Below are 14,997 nucleotides of genomic sequence, written 5' to 3'. Positions count from 1 at the left end.
TCTAGAAGTCAACCTATCTCAGTACATACAAGCAAATCCCTTATTTTGAAAGCAAACATTGGCCGTCCTTCCCCAGACATGGCGGCCCCTGTCCACAAAGCAGACTGCTGGAGAACTCCTGAAATCTACAAACATCACGAACAGAGAAAAGTTTGCATTTCTCGACCAAAATATCGAGATGGTAGGAAAGCTAAAGCAGTAAAGGTAAGGAAGCCGGCTTAATCTCAACATATGAGTAAAAGGGAATCGTGAAAGAGCCTTAAAACGTCACGGATATATGCAATCACAAATCCCAACATGAAGAGAAATCCCCAATTAATTGTCATTTACATATAATGTTTAAGAATACCAAAAACGTAAACGACTTTCATTAGCGTCAATTTAAAAACGGGCTCGGTTTGTATTGTGTTGTCAATAGCCAGTAGGGGAGAGATAATGTAACATATTTATGTGTTTGCTAGGACCAGTCTCGCAGTGTTTATTATATTTCTGTCCAGGTTTACACCATCAACCTAGAGTCACGCTACCTGATGGTGCAAGGCGTCCCAGCCATCGGGGTGATGCCTGAACTGATCCAGCGCTGCGCCCTGTACGGGGTCATCGAGGAGTACAGGCCCCTGGACGAGTACCCCGCTGAAGAATTCACAGAGGTCTACCTCGTCAAGTTCCAGAAGCTCACCAGTGCAAGGTTAGGACGGTGGTTTTTTTATGGTTCACTGCTGGAAAATACTACTTTGCCATCCTGACCACATGAATGGTACGATTAGATTTGCTGTTGTTTCAGGGCTGCTAAGCGGCACCTAGATGAGAAGAGCTTCTATGGGGGTGTGCTCCACGTGTGTTATGTTCCCGAGTATGAAACCGTGGAGGACACCAGGCTGAAGTTACAAGACCGACGTAGATACGTGATGAGGACATGCCAACATATAGGTTTGTTGCACCTGAATATGTGAATCATTAAATATCATACCAATATGAATTGGTATAAATATGTAATACCAATGTGAATAAGCATTCTATGTTCTATGTCCATTTAATAGCATTCTATTTACATTATGTACACTGAATTAAATAAAACAAAGAAATGTGATGGGTTTTTGCCATTATCATTTTATAGCTAGAGAAAGGGAGCAGACGAAAGAAGCTACCGAGGAGGACCCTAAACCACCTGACCCCGCCCCCAAATCAGAGAGGTCCTCCAGATCAACTGATGAAAAACGTCCTGCTGCTGCTGCTGCTGTCTACACCCCAGCCCCACCGAGCAGCAGCCATTACCTGGGCTTTCCAATGCTGCCGTTCCCACCTCAGGAAGACCGTTGGTACAGACGCAACACAACTCAAGCCAGGCCGTCAGAGGACAGAATGGGGTCGTTACACAACGCGTTCCCTGACACAGCACCGTCTGACACACCAGGAACCAGCACGGGGGTCCAAAGTCAAGACACAGAGACACGGGTGACTCCGAAGCTAGCCTCTGCGGCGATGTTTGTACCGAGGACCACACATTTGGAGAACAGGAAGCGTAGGCTGCAGGCGCCCCGTGACCCGTTGTTGTTGTCATATGACGTCGTGGGGGAGAACTCTCCTCTCGTTGGTCCTCAGCTCCCGGAACCGCCCCGGTTGGACATGGAGGATGAATCACTGAACACGACCGTCGACCAGATCAGGAACACACTGAAACAGGTAGCTGCTCTCAAAATGGTTGTTATTTGATCGAATGATGTTCATACGTTAAGCGTTATTGAGGCGCCCCGGTGGCTCACCAGGTAGAGCGTTTACCGCTCAGTCCTGAACACAGCGACCCGGGTTCAATTCCTGCCCGTGCATTGCTGCATGTCCTCCCCTCTAACTTCCATACCTTCCTGTCTATCTCACTCCATAATCAAGCATTAAGCACTACTAATATAATATTTATTTTTTTTTATACTTAGGTGGACTCAGTTACTGCAAACAAACCAGCGAAGGTGAAGAAGACTAAGCCTCGCCGCAGGATTTGAGATCTTCCTTCTGTGGTGTTTCGCAGAGACTTTTATCACCCATCCAGACTATTTATACATTTATTTTTACACTTTCTGTTAGAGAAATATGAACAAATCTTTTGAATATATTTTTATTAAAACAAAAGAAATTCACATTCCATACTAATTCTTCATCGTTCCGACAGATCTTGGAAAGCTTGCTGCTCAAACACCAATATACTCTGAAAACAAGAAAGGTTTGAGTATTATGTCAAGTAGCAATATTGAAAATGAGATCCAAAGACATCAATTTTATTTGATTGACACCTTGGCGTCAGGGAGACACGTTCCGAAGGCTTCAAGTAGCAGGTTCTCTTCTTTGACTGCCTTCTCAAAGTCTATAAAAGAGAGTCTGCCGTCATGGTCATGGTCCTGAGGGCAGGAAAAATTACAATTCATGAATCTTTTCTTGTGGTCCAGACCAGCCCTTCAGAAAGCAAATTTTGTGACAAGTAGCCTGCCAGTTAATTTATAAAGCCCTCTTCATGCACAAAGGTTGTTCAGAACACCTGACATGCAGAATCACAATGAAAGACTCTTGAAGGTTCAGTCGACAGAAATAATTTAAATGAGCGATCTAAAATTAATATACGGTCATTCAATTTGATAGATTTATTTTTCGATTTCTGACAATGAATGTCAAAAGTTTGGGCAATTCAACTTTGAATTCCGAGTAAGATCCCAGTAGAGCTTCCCCCATACCATCTTCTTGACCGTGATCTCCACCAGGTCTTTGATGCCCTCGTCGGGGTCTTCCTCCGTCAGCTGCCTGATCAGACTGTTCTTCAACATGTGAAACATCTCCTCCCGGGAGATGAAGCCATCGCCATTCAAGTCATACACGTCAAAGCAGTCTGGTCACAGAAACAAAACAACTAGGGTTATTAGGGTTATTACCTTATTTTATTATCCTTGAAAGTATGCTTGTATATTACATTTGATTTTTTCGGCCAAGGTCCCACGAAGGAAAACAGACAGTCCCTCAGTCCACTCTCTGACACTGACGAAGCTGTCGTTGTCCTTATCAAACGCCCGAAAAACTATAAGAAAACACAAACCACAACTAACGGTATTTTATCAATCTCACTCGCGTTATCTCTGAACACAATGGTTCGCATTTAATTTACGTTACTTTTGCAGCTGTTAATATTGAATGACACTTTTTTTTCATTAAATGTTATAACATTTAGAAATCTGTCCCAATCTGGCAACACTGCTCCTACCTCCATCCATTAGCATGTCATCAGTCATCCCGAAGGTGTTGTGCAGGATGCTCCTGAACCTCCCTCTGTCCAAGCCGTGCACAGCCCGTCCTGACGCCGCCACGTCCCCCATCAGTCCGTTGAAGAGCCGAATCAGGCACTCTACTTCGGTTTTATTGACTGTGTGAACACGAGCTTATGTGAAATCTTGATATACATAAGTAACGTGGACATTTTGCATTCATGTCTACATCGTGCTTACATTAGCAGATTAGCCAATTAAGCGTAATAACGGGATGTTTTCTAAATTCCAGACCTTAGTCAACCTATATGTTAAATTAAATGCTTAGCTCCCGTTACTTACAGTGCTTCACTTGTTTGGATATCGTTTCTGCAAGATTCTGTATTAGTTTTCTATTCAGAGAAGACATTTCTGCTGTTCACCGGCGGACCGCAAGCGCGCACCGGTTCTGTATTCTGTTGTCATGCCGTCTCCATAGCAACCAGTATATACCAGAGTTGCCAGATTTGGCCGGAAATCTGGCCCAATCTGGCAACACCGTGTACTGTACACCCCACTCTGCCGGTGGCGAATCTTTTTTTCGTATGATGGCAGCGGCAAGTACAGCCTTTTTCGCCTCTGATTCGTCTCTGATTAGCCTCTGATTGGTTAGAATGGCTCGCCTCCGATTGGTTATGGTAATGGTGTGAGAGTTGTTATCTCTATCATTCCGGTCATGGCCCTATCCAGATGCCTCGGACACCAGCTTTCCGAGTTGCACTTCTGACGTAATTTCCTGTCTCGGAGCACTTATTACGTTCCCGTTCGTATTTATGATTGTGTCATGAAATTGGCTATTCGCTGTTTATTGTTAGTTACATTAGCCTCTTTAGCAAACCTGCTCGAAAACAAAACACAACTTTACATCGTATTGCGCAATGCACGCACAGCAAGACCGTGCAATGCATAAATTAATGACCAGAATAAAGTAGCAATGTAATCAAGTGTGTAAGAGCATTTCAAATAGACATTAAAACGACCAAAATGGTACAAATACAAAGAAATAAATCTCTTTACGAGCGCAGCCATTTTTGTTGAGTCATCACTGAGCTCATGGTATGATCCAGATACCTTGGACACCAGCCTTCCGAGTTGGAAGTGGGGAAATCTCCCAGCTTTCTTGGGGCATTTCACGGAGGCACGCCCTCTTTTTGTCATCATCTCGGGATTCTGAGATTAGGCCGAGTGCAGTGATGATGCTCTCAACAAAAATGTCGGCGCCCGTAAAGATATTTATTTTCTTTGTATTTGAGCCACATTCCTCAAAAGGTCTCTGGACGGCCCTGTAGAAAAGATGCGAGATGAATCGCCCAAGTTGTGTGCCCACGAAGGCGACCGTGAACCCAGAGGTCTGTAGAGGCGCCAACTGACCGCAGACGGCATCTTACTTGACCGCAATTGGATAATCCTCAGATGGTTGTGAAACCAGTGCCGAGTTTTAGCCTGGAGTGGACTCAAAGATTTTCATGCCTACGATCACATGCCTTCCACACACACACACACACACACATATTGACTTATGTACATTACCTCATTAACCCAGTTTGAACCTAATAATATCTTCAGGGTGGGTTATTGGTAGGATACAGTAAACATTCCCTTGGCTACTCAGAGTACACATGCAGCTTTCCAAACAAGTTTTTTGAAGGCATAATATTTATTCACTAATGTACAGAAATAGGCTTATCAGCAAGGAATTCCTAGCAAAAAGCCTTTGACAGATCAATGCACACATTTGCAACACATGAAATGCCAATGAAAGATCAAGACTAGTTATATAATCAGTTTACTGTAAATACTCGACTAATGCCCATTAGTATATCTTTGTGGTATTTGTGAAAGATGGAGTTAGAAAAACAGGCACAGAAACTTAACTTGAAATGCGGGCGGCCATGAGCTACTTTTAGTCAACTTCATTTGTAGTGTTTGTGTTTGAAGGGATTCAATGGTTCTGTAGTAATATGTTTGTTCTTATTGGAAGTGAGGCGTCAATCCACTTGTGAGGGTTTTCCATCATTGCGTCCCACACAGCCCTCTCTTCTTTGGTTGAGTCCATCCAGACCACGTCTTCACCGTAGCTCTGACCTGCCATATGTATTCACAACACACACTTGTTTGTTTCAAGTACATCAATAATACTCCAATAATGTTTATCTCTATGTAAGTTTTTGTGTACGTGTGTGTGTGTGTGTTTACACAATCTCTGGAGCCATAGTGTTAATCATTCTCCTAATCCAGGTGAGAGGTCACATGCAAGCCCCCCCTCACCTTACCCGTCTCCTCCTCTGATTGGCTAATCAGATTCTAGTCCTATTTGATTCCGTTCTCATTCGTCTATATCTGTCCTCCGTGCCGGCGTTGGGGGTCTCACTCACCGGTCCCGGGGCTCAGCCGAACCCCCCCCAGGGGGCGTGTCTTCAGGCCGTCCCGCTGCCACACCGTCAGCTCGGCGCAGGCCTCCCGCAGGTCGCTGGTGTGGAAGCCGTCGTACACCATGGTGTGGTTGTAGGCGGGGCTTATAGAGTGCTTCACCGTCCGCGTCTTCTGGCCGCTCTGACGGCCGGCGTCCGGAAGGATGTAGCTGGAGGGGGGGGGGGTGGACAGAGGGGGCGCGTAGGGTTGGACGTGGGGTAGGGGACAGAGGAGCTAAGAAGGTACTTTTGAGGCCTCAAGATACGGGAATGAGGACTGATATGGGAGACTGTCTGGGCTGAGAGGAGAGGGATGTATCGGGGAGGATGGAACCATGAGGGGGTGTGTTCCCCTCTGTCTTAACTGCAACTGTTTGCATCCCCACAAATACAAATAAACTAGAAAATGCTAACCTGTTTTTCTTCGGCCCAGTGGTTGTTATTTATTATTTATTATTATTAACCAGGGCACACGTCACTTGAACCTTTTCAGTATCTACTCCAATTTGAAATGCATGCTTTGTTTTTCCTATTCTACATAACATTTACAGATGACGCTTTTATTCAAAGCATCTTACAACCATTCACTCACTCATTCACACACCGAGGGCTGAACCAATCATGTCAGGAGCAGTCAGGGTGAGGTCTCTGGGACACCTCGACAGGAGTTTGAGCCGGGGATTGAACTAGCAACCTTCGGGTTACCAGTCGACCCACTCTACCTCCTATGCTACTGCATTGATGAGGTCACTCACGGCCAATAATCCGTTACATTATCCGATTCACTATACCGACCTTTTGACGAAGGAGTCTACAGCGCCGCCTTTGATGGACAGAAGACCTTGTGCTTCTCGTAGCCATATATGAAGCTCCCCTGTCAGAGGTAAACCCCCGCCTACACACACACACACAAAAAACATTATTTTCTTCACCACTTTTAATGTCCTGTGTAATCTTTTCTATTCATTAAGTAGATGATTCAAATGTGTATGTGTGTGAACGAGAGGGTGACTGTGCATGTGTGATTCTGTGTCGCTCACCCTCAGATCCCTGTGGGATGAACTTAACAGAGAACACAATGATCCCACGACTACTAATGTCGTCTGGACTCAACTGAACCTGAGAGAATGGGTGAGCGAGGTTTCAAAAGGGGGGGGGGGGCGGAAGAGAGAGAGAGAGAGAGAGAGAGAGAGAGAGAGAGAGAGAGAGAGAGAGAGAGAGAGAGAGAGAGAGAGAGAGAGAGAGAGAGAGAGAGAGAGAGAGAGAGAGAGAGAGAGAGAGAGAGAGAGAGAGAGAGAGAGAGAGAGAGAGAGAGAGAGAGAGAGAGAGAGAGAGAGAGAGAGAGAGAGAGAGAGAGAGAGAGAGAGAGAGAGAGAGAGAGAGAGAGCACGAGGGAGAGATAACACTTTGTGGGAAGGGGAGGAGAAGAGCGAGAAAGAGAGAATACACTTGTAAGGAAGGGGAGGAGGAGAGCGAGTGAAAGTGAAATGGAGAGAGACAGGAGCAGCAGGGGGAGAGAGAGAGAAAAAAAGAATTGCGGTTACGTAAAGCCTTTGTTAAGATTCAGAGCATGTCTTCCTCTGCGTCTCTCCCTGCCCCTCAGCACTCCTCCAGGGCTGTCTATTATGTGTCCTTGGGCCGGCTGGGGGAGAATGATGACTGCAGAAAGCCAACCCGGCTAATGTCTTATGAATGAACATGCACGTTTCATCAAGCGTATTTATGTACATGTGTCCGTTTACGTGAGTGTGTGGTTACGTGAGTGAGTGTGTGTTTAAAATGTGTTTGTCTCATGTTGACAGGCATTTGACACACAGATTTAAATATATAAACACAGAGAGAGAGAGATATGCACACACACACACACACACACACACACACACACACACACACACACACACAGGTGTGTGCTCCGACCTACCCGTGGCTGGAGGGGGTGCCACTGGGGCTGGCTGCAGGCCCAGTCCCAGGAGGCCAGCAGGACCTCTACCTCCCCTAGGAAGATGTTCCTCCCCAGGGCCTCGGCGTGCCACACGGAGAGGTTCAGAGTCCGGCCCCGCAGCTCCCCGACCGGTACCTTATACTGGGTACACCACCAGCACACACACACACACTCACTCAGTGGACTCCACGGTTCACCAGCCAGTGCAACCAGCCACCGAGGATTGTGAATGGGCAGCATTATTGTAGACGTATTTTGCACATTGATGGTTAAATACTAAACAGGGATCGTTCAATCCAATTCACAATTTGTACAATACAGGTGCTTCACTTCAGTATATGAGAGCGAGTGAACATAATGATGAGGAGTGAATCCGAACTCACTTTGAGGGTTTGATCGTAGACGGGGCTTTGTGTGTTCTTCTTGACCTTTGTTTTCTTCTTACTGTGAGACGATTTATCCGGCAAGAGATAGGCTTTGACATAACTGTGAAACAACAGACACAGGCACAGGCACAGGCACACAAACACATACACACACACGTCAGAAATCTGGGGAAATGTCAGTCTCAACACACTCAATCACAGATACACACAAAAACACACCAACGCATCAACATGTAGCATTTGTAGTAAGTGTTAACTTGTTGAACTTTTATGCAAGACATCACACAAACACACACACACACACACACTAAGTCCAACACTTACGGGTCGGAACGATTCTTGCGAGCCGTGGCCAGGTCCTCACAGCGGCAAACAGACACCAGAAGCTCCTCCCTCTGGGTGTGGTAGACCAATGAGAACTGCAGACGTCCCCTCACCTCCACCGCGCCAAACTCCCCGCTACTGAACAGACTCATCATACTGCCGCCAATCTACAGGACACACACACACACACTGTACGTCATCGCCATGGTATGAGTCATCATACGTCAGTAAAGTCATCAGTTGATTTAGGCTGTGTGTGTGTGTGTGTGTGTGTGTGTGTGTGTGTGTGTGTGTGTGTGTGTGTGTGTGTGTGTGTGTGTGTGTGTGTGTGTGTGTGTGTGTGTGTGTGTGTGTGTGTGTGTGTGTGTGTGTGTGTGTGTGTGTGTGTGTGTGCCTGCCACACAAACCGTGTAGCTGGAGTACAAGCTGCTGACAGAGCCGGATGTTCTGAGGGAGGCTGAGACGGGATCAGTGTGGCCACTGGACAGGGAGTCTGTGTCCCCGTTGTGTCCTTCAGAGTCCTCCTACGCACGCACGCACGCACGCACACGCACACGCACACACACACTGTTTGTGCCTCATAACTAGGCTTGTTGTTCCACATATAGAGGGAGACGTCAAATTCAAAGCATAGGCAAATACATACTAATAGTAGCAGGACTTTGTTGACGTTCTACTTCCTTATTTGATACATATCTGAGTGAAAGAGAGGTGTGAAGTAGCTACCTCTGTGGTCGCCACATGGCTGTGACTTCGGTGCTCACTCTCTGGTGGAGCAAAAGGCAAGCGTCAGATGACATGACAGAGAAAGCGAGAGAGACACAGATGAAGAGTGATGGAACTGGTATTACCTGAAGACAAGGAAACGCCATCTTTCTCCTTTACTTCCTGGAAGGGAAATTCCACAAAAGTAATGATAAAGAAAATGTGCCCGCTTCCAAAACACACACACACACACACACACACACACACACACACACACACACACACACACACACACACACACACACACACACACACACACACACACACACACACACACACACACACACACACACACACACACACACACACACACTTTCCTCTACCAGAGTATTAAGCCCAGTATTCACAACATGTAATAAACACATTGCTGCTACTTCTAAGTATATACTGTATGGTATGTGGGAGAGATGTGTGACATAGATACCTCTGCTGTGGGTGAGTGACTGTTACTTCTGTGTTCCGACCCTGGTTGAGGCGAGTAGATAGCAGTAGAGAGAGAGAGAGAGAGAGAGACCATTAGGAAGAGAAGGACAATGAGGAAGGGAGGGATAGTCAGGTAAAGACGACAACGTAGGAATGGGTACTACCTGAAGACAAGGAGACGTCATCGCTGCCCTTAACCTTTTGGAATGCAAATAGAAAAGGGTACCTGTAAGCATGCATGCACTTATACAAACCAATCTACCGCGGGCCCCTTTGCAACCCACACTCCCTTTTAATCAAGTAGCATCCCATTGAAGAGAAGTGGGATGTAGTTACCTCTGGTGACTGTAGACGGTCGTTAGTTGTGTTTTCAAACTCTAGATGACGACAAATAGCAAGAGAGAGAGACCATTAAAGAGAAGGACAATGAGGCAGAGCGAGAGAGACCGGAGCACAAATGTGTAGGAATGGGAAGTACCTGTGGACAAGGAGGGTTCATCTTTGCTCTGAACGTTCTGGAATGGAAACGCTAAATAAATAACCCTCACTACTGTCTCAAATGTACACACGGAGCAATAAGAAAACGCCCGCGTATGTTACATCTGCACACACACACACACACACACACACACACACACACACACACACACACACACACACACACACACACACACACACACACACACACACACACACACACACACACACACACACACACACACACACACACACACACACCTGTGTTTGTCTGGCCTTTGTTCTTGGTGCGGGGGCAGGAGTGATGCGTTCCTGATGCCTGGAACCAGGGGTTGGCACTGAGATTATAAATGCAAATACAACATGTGCCAATACATTACAAACAGACGCAGCATCCGTCTCTCAGCTTTGTGGGGACTCACTGGTCATCTCTCTGCTCCTCCTGGTCCTCCCCCAGTCTCTGCTCCACCCCTGGGGTCAGGCTGCAGAGGGCACCGGGGGGGGGCTCCTTCCCCAGTCCATCAAACAAATCAGCCAGTGGCACTTCTTTTAACACACAAACACACACACACACAATGTTACCACTCCTCCCGAGGACGACCACAACAACAAACATCCCCAATCATGCTTGACCTCTGACCTTTGCCCTTTGACTTCCTGCGGCGGATGGAGGAGTGGACCAGGTCGGCCCCCGGCTTGGCGCTGCGATGGCGCTTGCTGCGCTCCTCGCTGAACCAGGAGCCAGACAGGGTCCGCAGGCGCACAGGGTTCACCTCCGTCTCCTGCAGGCTCCTGCAACAGTCCAGACGCACAACACCAACCTGCTGATCAGCGGCCGCCAGGCCAAAGGGCATGTGCTCTTTGTTGTTGCCATTGACTGCACTTTCCGATAGAATCACAGAAGATTGTTGCTGACGGGGCCCATTTGATGACAACACAAAAAAAGACACCTCAAAACAAGTTGAGAACATTCCCTTGACATAACTGTGATATTCATAATATGTATTATTATGAATAATCACTACACATACATAGTTTCTCCCATTACGGTATTAACTTCGGTTCACGTTTCTGTTTTTTTAGCCCACGTCTGGTATTCTGACTAGACTAAAGATGTTTCCAGTGCCCTTCTACAGAGCAAGCAAAGGGTTAATGCATGCGTGCTGTGTAGGACTTGATAGGCCGCCTAGGACGTCCTACTAAGCAGTCACCTCTGACCTTACGCGGCCCTCATCGCGTCGCCGCAGCTCAGAGTCCCGCAGTAGAACCTGCAAGATGGCCTCCTGTTCGTGCTCAGTCAGGTGACCCAGGTCGAGGGAGTCTTCCCTGTCTCTCTCCATCGCTGCACAACAGACACACAGCAGCAACAAAGCAGTGACAAAAGGCTTGATTACAATCCCCTTACTAAAAATTAATCCATCTATGATTGCGTCATATTCTCTGTGTCAGTCAGTCAGATGTTTACTGCATATTTCAAACTCACTTCCTAGTGCTCGAGGCAGCTCACTTCAGAACGATGAACGCATGCGTGGACAAACTCTGCTGCCGCGGTTGGTTAGCTGTTGCAAGATTGGAGAAAAGTTCAACAGGATATGACAGCAGGTGGTTACCTGCACCGAACAACAACAACAAAAGATCCTGCCAGTCTGTGTTAAATAGTGTGAAAAAAAAGCTTGTTTCCCGTATACTGAGGTGACACATCAACACACTTAAGAATTAGGGTCAGCTTTCCAAATCAGACTGATCGAGAGAGTGTGGACACCTGTCGCCGCTCTCTCGCGCTCGCGCTCTCTCTCTCGCTCTCTCTCTCGCTCCCTCTCCCTCTCCCTCTCTATCTCTTTCATACTTTTTTTAAGCGTTGAAAAGCTGGACTCTACAGAAAAAAACTATAAAGAAACTCAAAAAACGTAGATGACCAAGTTACCTTCATTGATATTGTCCACGGTGAAAAGCTGATATCCGCTGCAATGACAGCGCGAAGTGCTAGACAAGTGAGAGCTGTTAGAAGTCAGTTTCCTCTGGTGGAGGTTGACAGTCTGCTCAGCAGACTGAGTTGAACATGAGTTGAACACGCCCTCTTAACTCTGACCTGAAGCAGCTTCTAACCAGCGTGACGACGGGAGGAAAGGGCTCCTAGTTTGCTGAAGAGTAAATCAGCGATTGCAAGCGAGTTCATGTCTGAGCAGGGTTTGAAGGGGCGTGTTTAATTAGAAGTAGAACTTCACTTGTCCGTTCGGGTTTTATGTAACTTCGTTCCTGCGTGGTGTCCACGCCTCCTAAACACACATAAGCTGCTTTACTATGTGTACACACACACACATACACACGCACACGCAGACACACACACACACACACACACACACGCACACGCACACACGCAGTACAACAGCAGCAGTTGTGCACGGTCTCAAATTCAGAGCTAGTTTCAATGCATCAAAAACAAAACTGTGCTACAAGGTTATATACGCTCGGTACCGTTGCCGAGATATTTTACATTTGAACACAGCCTAATTTATCTCACTAAAAAGTTTGAATGTGTGCTACAAGGTTATCATAGACGCTCTGTGCCGTTGCCGAGATATTTTACATTTGAACTCAGCCTAATTTATCTCACTAAAAAAGGTTTTTTGGTGGATGATTTAACAAATATAAATAGATTGTGTTTGACTACTTATAGGAAGTCAAACATTTTGAGGTGCACTCAATTGTAATGATACTTTGTTCATGTATACATAGACCTATTATTGTAGGCTACTTCAAATATTTGGTCGAAAGGAGTCTCCCCAGATCTATTCTCAATCGAACCCACATGTTATGAGTCATTATGTCACAACCCAAACTAGAGCAATTATTTAGCCAGAGCAAACAAAAAGCTGCAACAATTTGGGCTTAACTCAATGAATCCGCAAGCCATTTAATGAAACATAAATTAATTCATGACCTTAAAATTCTTCCTAAAGATGAAGGTTTGGCATATGATCTGTGACCCTCTCAACATGCCCATCGCAACCCACTTATGGATGCCGAACCAATTGGGAAACACTTATCATGCCAACACACTTGTATTTTATTCTCTCCCTCAAACAATTTGTTTAATTATGAATCTCCTTTACTGCGTGTGGGATTCAGGCGAGGAATGGACAGGCCGAAGAGTGAATGGACTGAATTCACTTCTTTGTTATTGCGTTTGGATGGAAGCCATGTTCTTGCCACTCCTCTGCCAAATTTGTCCCTATTCATTAGGGGCCCGTCCAGCCGCTCCATCGTGGTCAGGCCAAGGTTTTTTGTCAAACAGTCCGGCTAGCAGTTATCTTTATTCTTGTTTGTCAAACGTCATTCTTATCTTGAGGTCTTGAAAACAATGTGGACACACCCACCCAGATTGCAAATTGCATGCACACAATTTCTGTAAGAAACGTTGCATACGCAACGCATTACAATTTGAATGTGCACCAGAGACTTAAAGGTTGGGTATGGAATTCTCTTTTTTGGTCATTTTTGCAAAATTACTTGAAATCCTTATCATAACCCACTTACAGCCACTGAGTTAGAAGTACTGACATGAAAATTAAACAAGTCAATCATCTGTGGAACGGGCAGGGCTCGAAAAACTCCAGCCAATGACTTCCAGACCCACCGAGTAGCATTGGACGGTAAGTACGTCAATCAAACGGTCGTACTGCCCTCCCACTCCCCGCGCGACCCCTTCGTGCACATACTCAAAGCTCGTGACCCAGAGCAAGCTTCTGTTGTTGCTAGAGCTAGCTAACTAGCTAATGGCTCGCTCTCGCGCATCTGTTCGCTCGTGCATGATTGCACGTTAATGTACTTGGAATGGGTGGAGTCAGAGTCAGCGTTGAAGGAGAGGGGGTAGGACCATTTGAGTTGTGTATTTTCAAAATCTGCTGTCGTTTCGCAAATCCCATACCCAACCTTTAACTTATTTTTCATGTGTAGTCAGTATGTGTCAGTAATTATCAGATGATAATGATCATCAGCAATATATTCAAAGGAAGATTGATGGATATTTAGCCTGTAATTGAGTGGATATTTTTGGTAATATAGAGGTTATATTTCTAATGTTATGTTCTTTATGTGCTTTGAAATGTCATACTTTATATTCAACACCAATATACTGTATAGTTTATATTGTGATGAGTTGTAGGACAAAAAATGAGCACAGAAAGCTATTATTTAAAGGCTGTTTATGAAACCGATATGGACCAGCTTTGGTCGGCTCCAGCAGCCGGAAGAAGAAATGGAGAGAAATACAAAGTAGGCCTAATTAGAGAGATGCAAATGAAGAATAAACCAAACGGGGTCCAGAGTGAGTTTATTTGCTGTCACTCTCGTATAGCACCCAAAGTAAATTCAACAGCGACAGACGCACTGACCACTTCCTGAACACAAATCACTAGACACACATTAAACACGTTCACGCAGATTATGGTGAGTGCGGTTGACATATTCAAATAAGCCTCTGAGTCAAGCGGGGGGACAACACATCCAAAGGGAGTTTGAAGTTGATATATTAAAAAAACACACAAAGTTTCAAACAAAAATACACAAAAAAGCTTCAATCAATCAATCAATCAGTCAATCAATCAAAAATTATATGATGACACTGGTTGGATGATAGATGGATTGCATATGTTTAATTATCTTTGGTAGAGGAATGTTCAATACTTTCTAATACTACTCTTTTTATCTAGAATTAATTATCTTAACAACTTTTTCATTGAATGTAAACTGTAAACATTCGCGGACACAATCGCCATATAGCCAATAGTATAAATAACAACAATTGAACCAATTAAAATAAAATGAAACATTAATAAGTGTGTCAGTCAGCGCATGAAAAAAAAGTGCTTTTTCATCGTTGTTTAACATAAGCAGCTCCAGGCGATGAGTCACCGTTCGTTCTCTTCCCCGGACCCTTCTTGTCTCTTTCAACTCCCGCTTGTTCAGCCTTCACTGAACGGGCTGCT

General features: G+C 45.5%; 3 protein-coding genes across 3 annotated transcripts; 1 reads left to right on the top strand and 2 right to left on the bottom strand.

Moving 5' to 3' along the window:
* Position 1: 1 nt before the first annotated feature.
* Positions 2–3,386, top strand: rbm48 (RNA binding motif protein 48). The gene is made up of 5 exons (XM_056582994.1): positions 2–204; positions 498–688; positions 785–930; positions 1,118–1,683; positions 1,932–3,386. The coding sequence occupies exons 1-5, from the start codon at positions 79–81 to the stop codon at positions 1,995–1,997; spliced, it is 1,095 nt and encodes a 364-aa protein (XP_056438969.1). The 5' UTR covers positions 2–78; the 3' UTR covers positions 1,998–3,386.
* clxn (calaxin) lies at positions 1,933–3,875 on the bottom strand. Its single transcript, XM_056582995.1, has 6 exons — positions 3,585–3,875; positions 3,242–3,400; positions 2,954–3,058; positions 2,721–2,872; positions 2,286–2,390; positions 1,933–2,200 (listed from the first exon to the last, which is right to left on the bottom strand). The coding sequence occupies exons 1-6, from the start codon at positions 3,649–3,651 to the stop codon at positions 2,150–2,152; spliced, it is 639 nt and encodes a 212-aa protein (XP_056438970.1). The 5' UTR covers positions 3,652–3,875; the 3' UTR covers positions 1,933–2,149.
* Positions 3,876–4,842: 967 nt separating this feature from the next.
* On the bottom strand, positions 4,843–12,220 carry sytl1 (synaptotagmin-like 1). The gene is made up of 20 exons (XM_056583242.1): positions 11,934–12,220; positions 11,493–11,568; positions 11,228–11,351; positions 10,650–10,801; positions 10,432–10,555; positions 10,271–10,328; positions 10,011–10,047; positions 9,869–9,909; positions 9,697–9,730; positions 9,534–9,574; positions 9,196–9,232; positions 9,071–9,111; positions 8,752–8,868; positions 8,345–8,511; positions 8,018–8,120; positions 7,614–7,775; positions 6,733–6,811; positions 6,488–6,587; positions 5,657–5,862; positions 4,843–5,366 (listed from the first exon to the last, which is right to left on the bottom strand). Exons 3-20 carry the CDS (start codon positions 11,347–11,349, stop codon positions 5,224–5,226), a joined length of 1,764 nt encoding a protein of 587 aa, XP_056439217.1. The 5' UTR covers positions 11,350–11,351; positions 11,493–11,568; positions 11,934–12,220; the 3' UTR covers positions 4,843–5,223.
* Positions 12,221–14,997: the final 2,777 nt, after the last annotated feature.

Source organism: Gadus chalcogrammus, chromosome 22 (assembly GCF_026213295.1).
Source record: "Gadus chalcogrammus isolate NIFS_2021 chromosome 22, NIFS_Gcha_1.0, whole genome shotgun sequence".
NCBI lineage: Eukaryota > Metazoa > Chordata > Actinopteri > Gadiformes > Gadidae > Gadus > Gadus chalcogrammus.
Note: the sequence above shows the minus strand (reverse complement) of the source record. Positions and strands in the feature narration are given on the sequence as shown.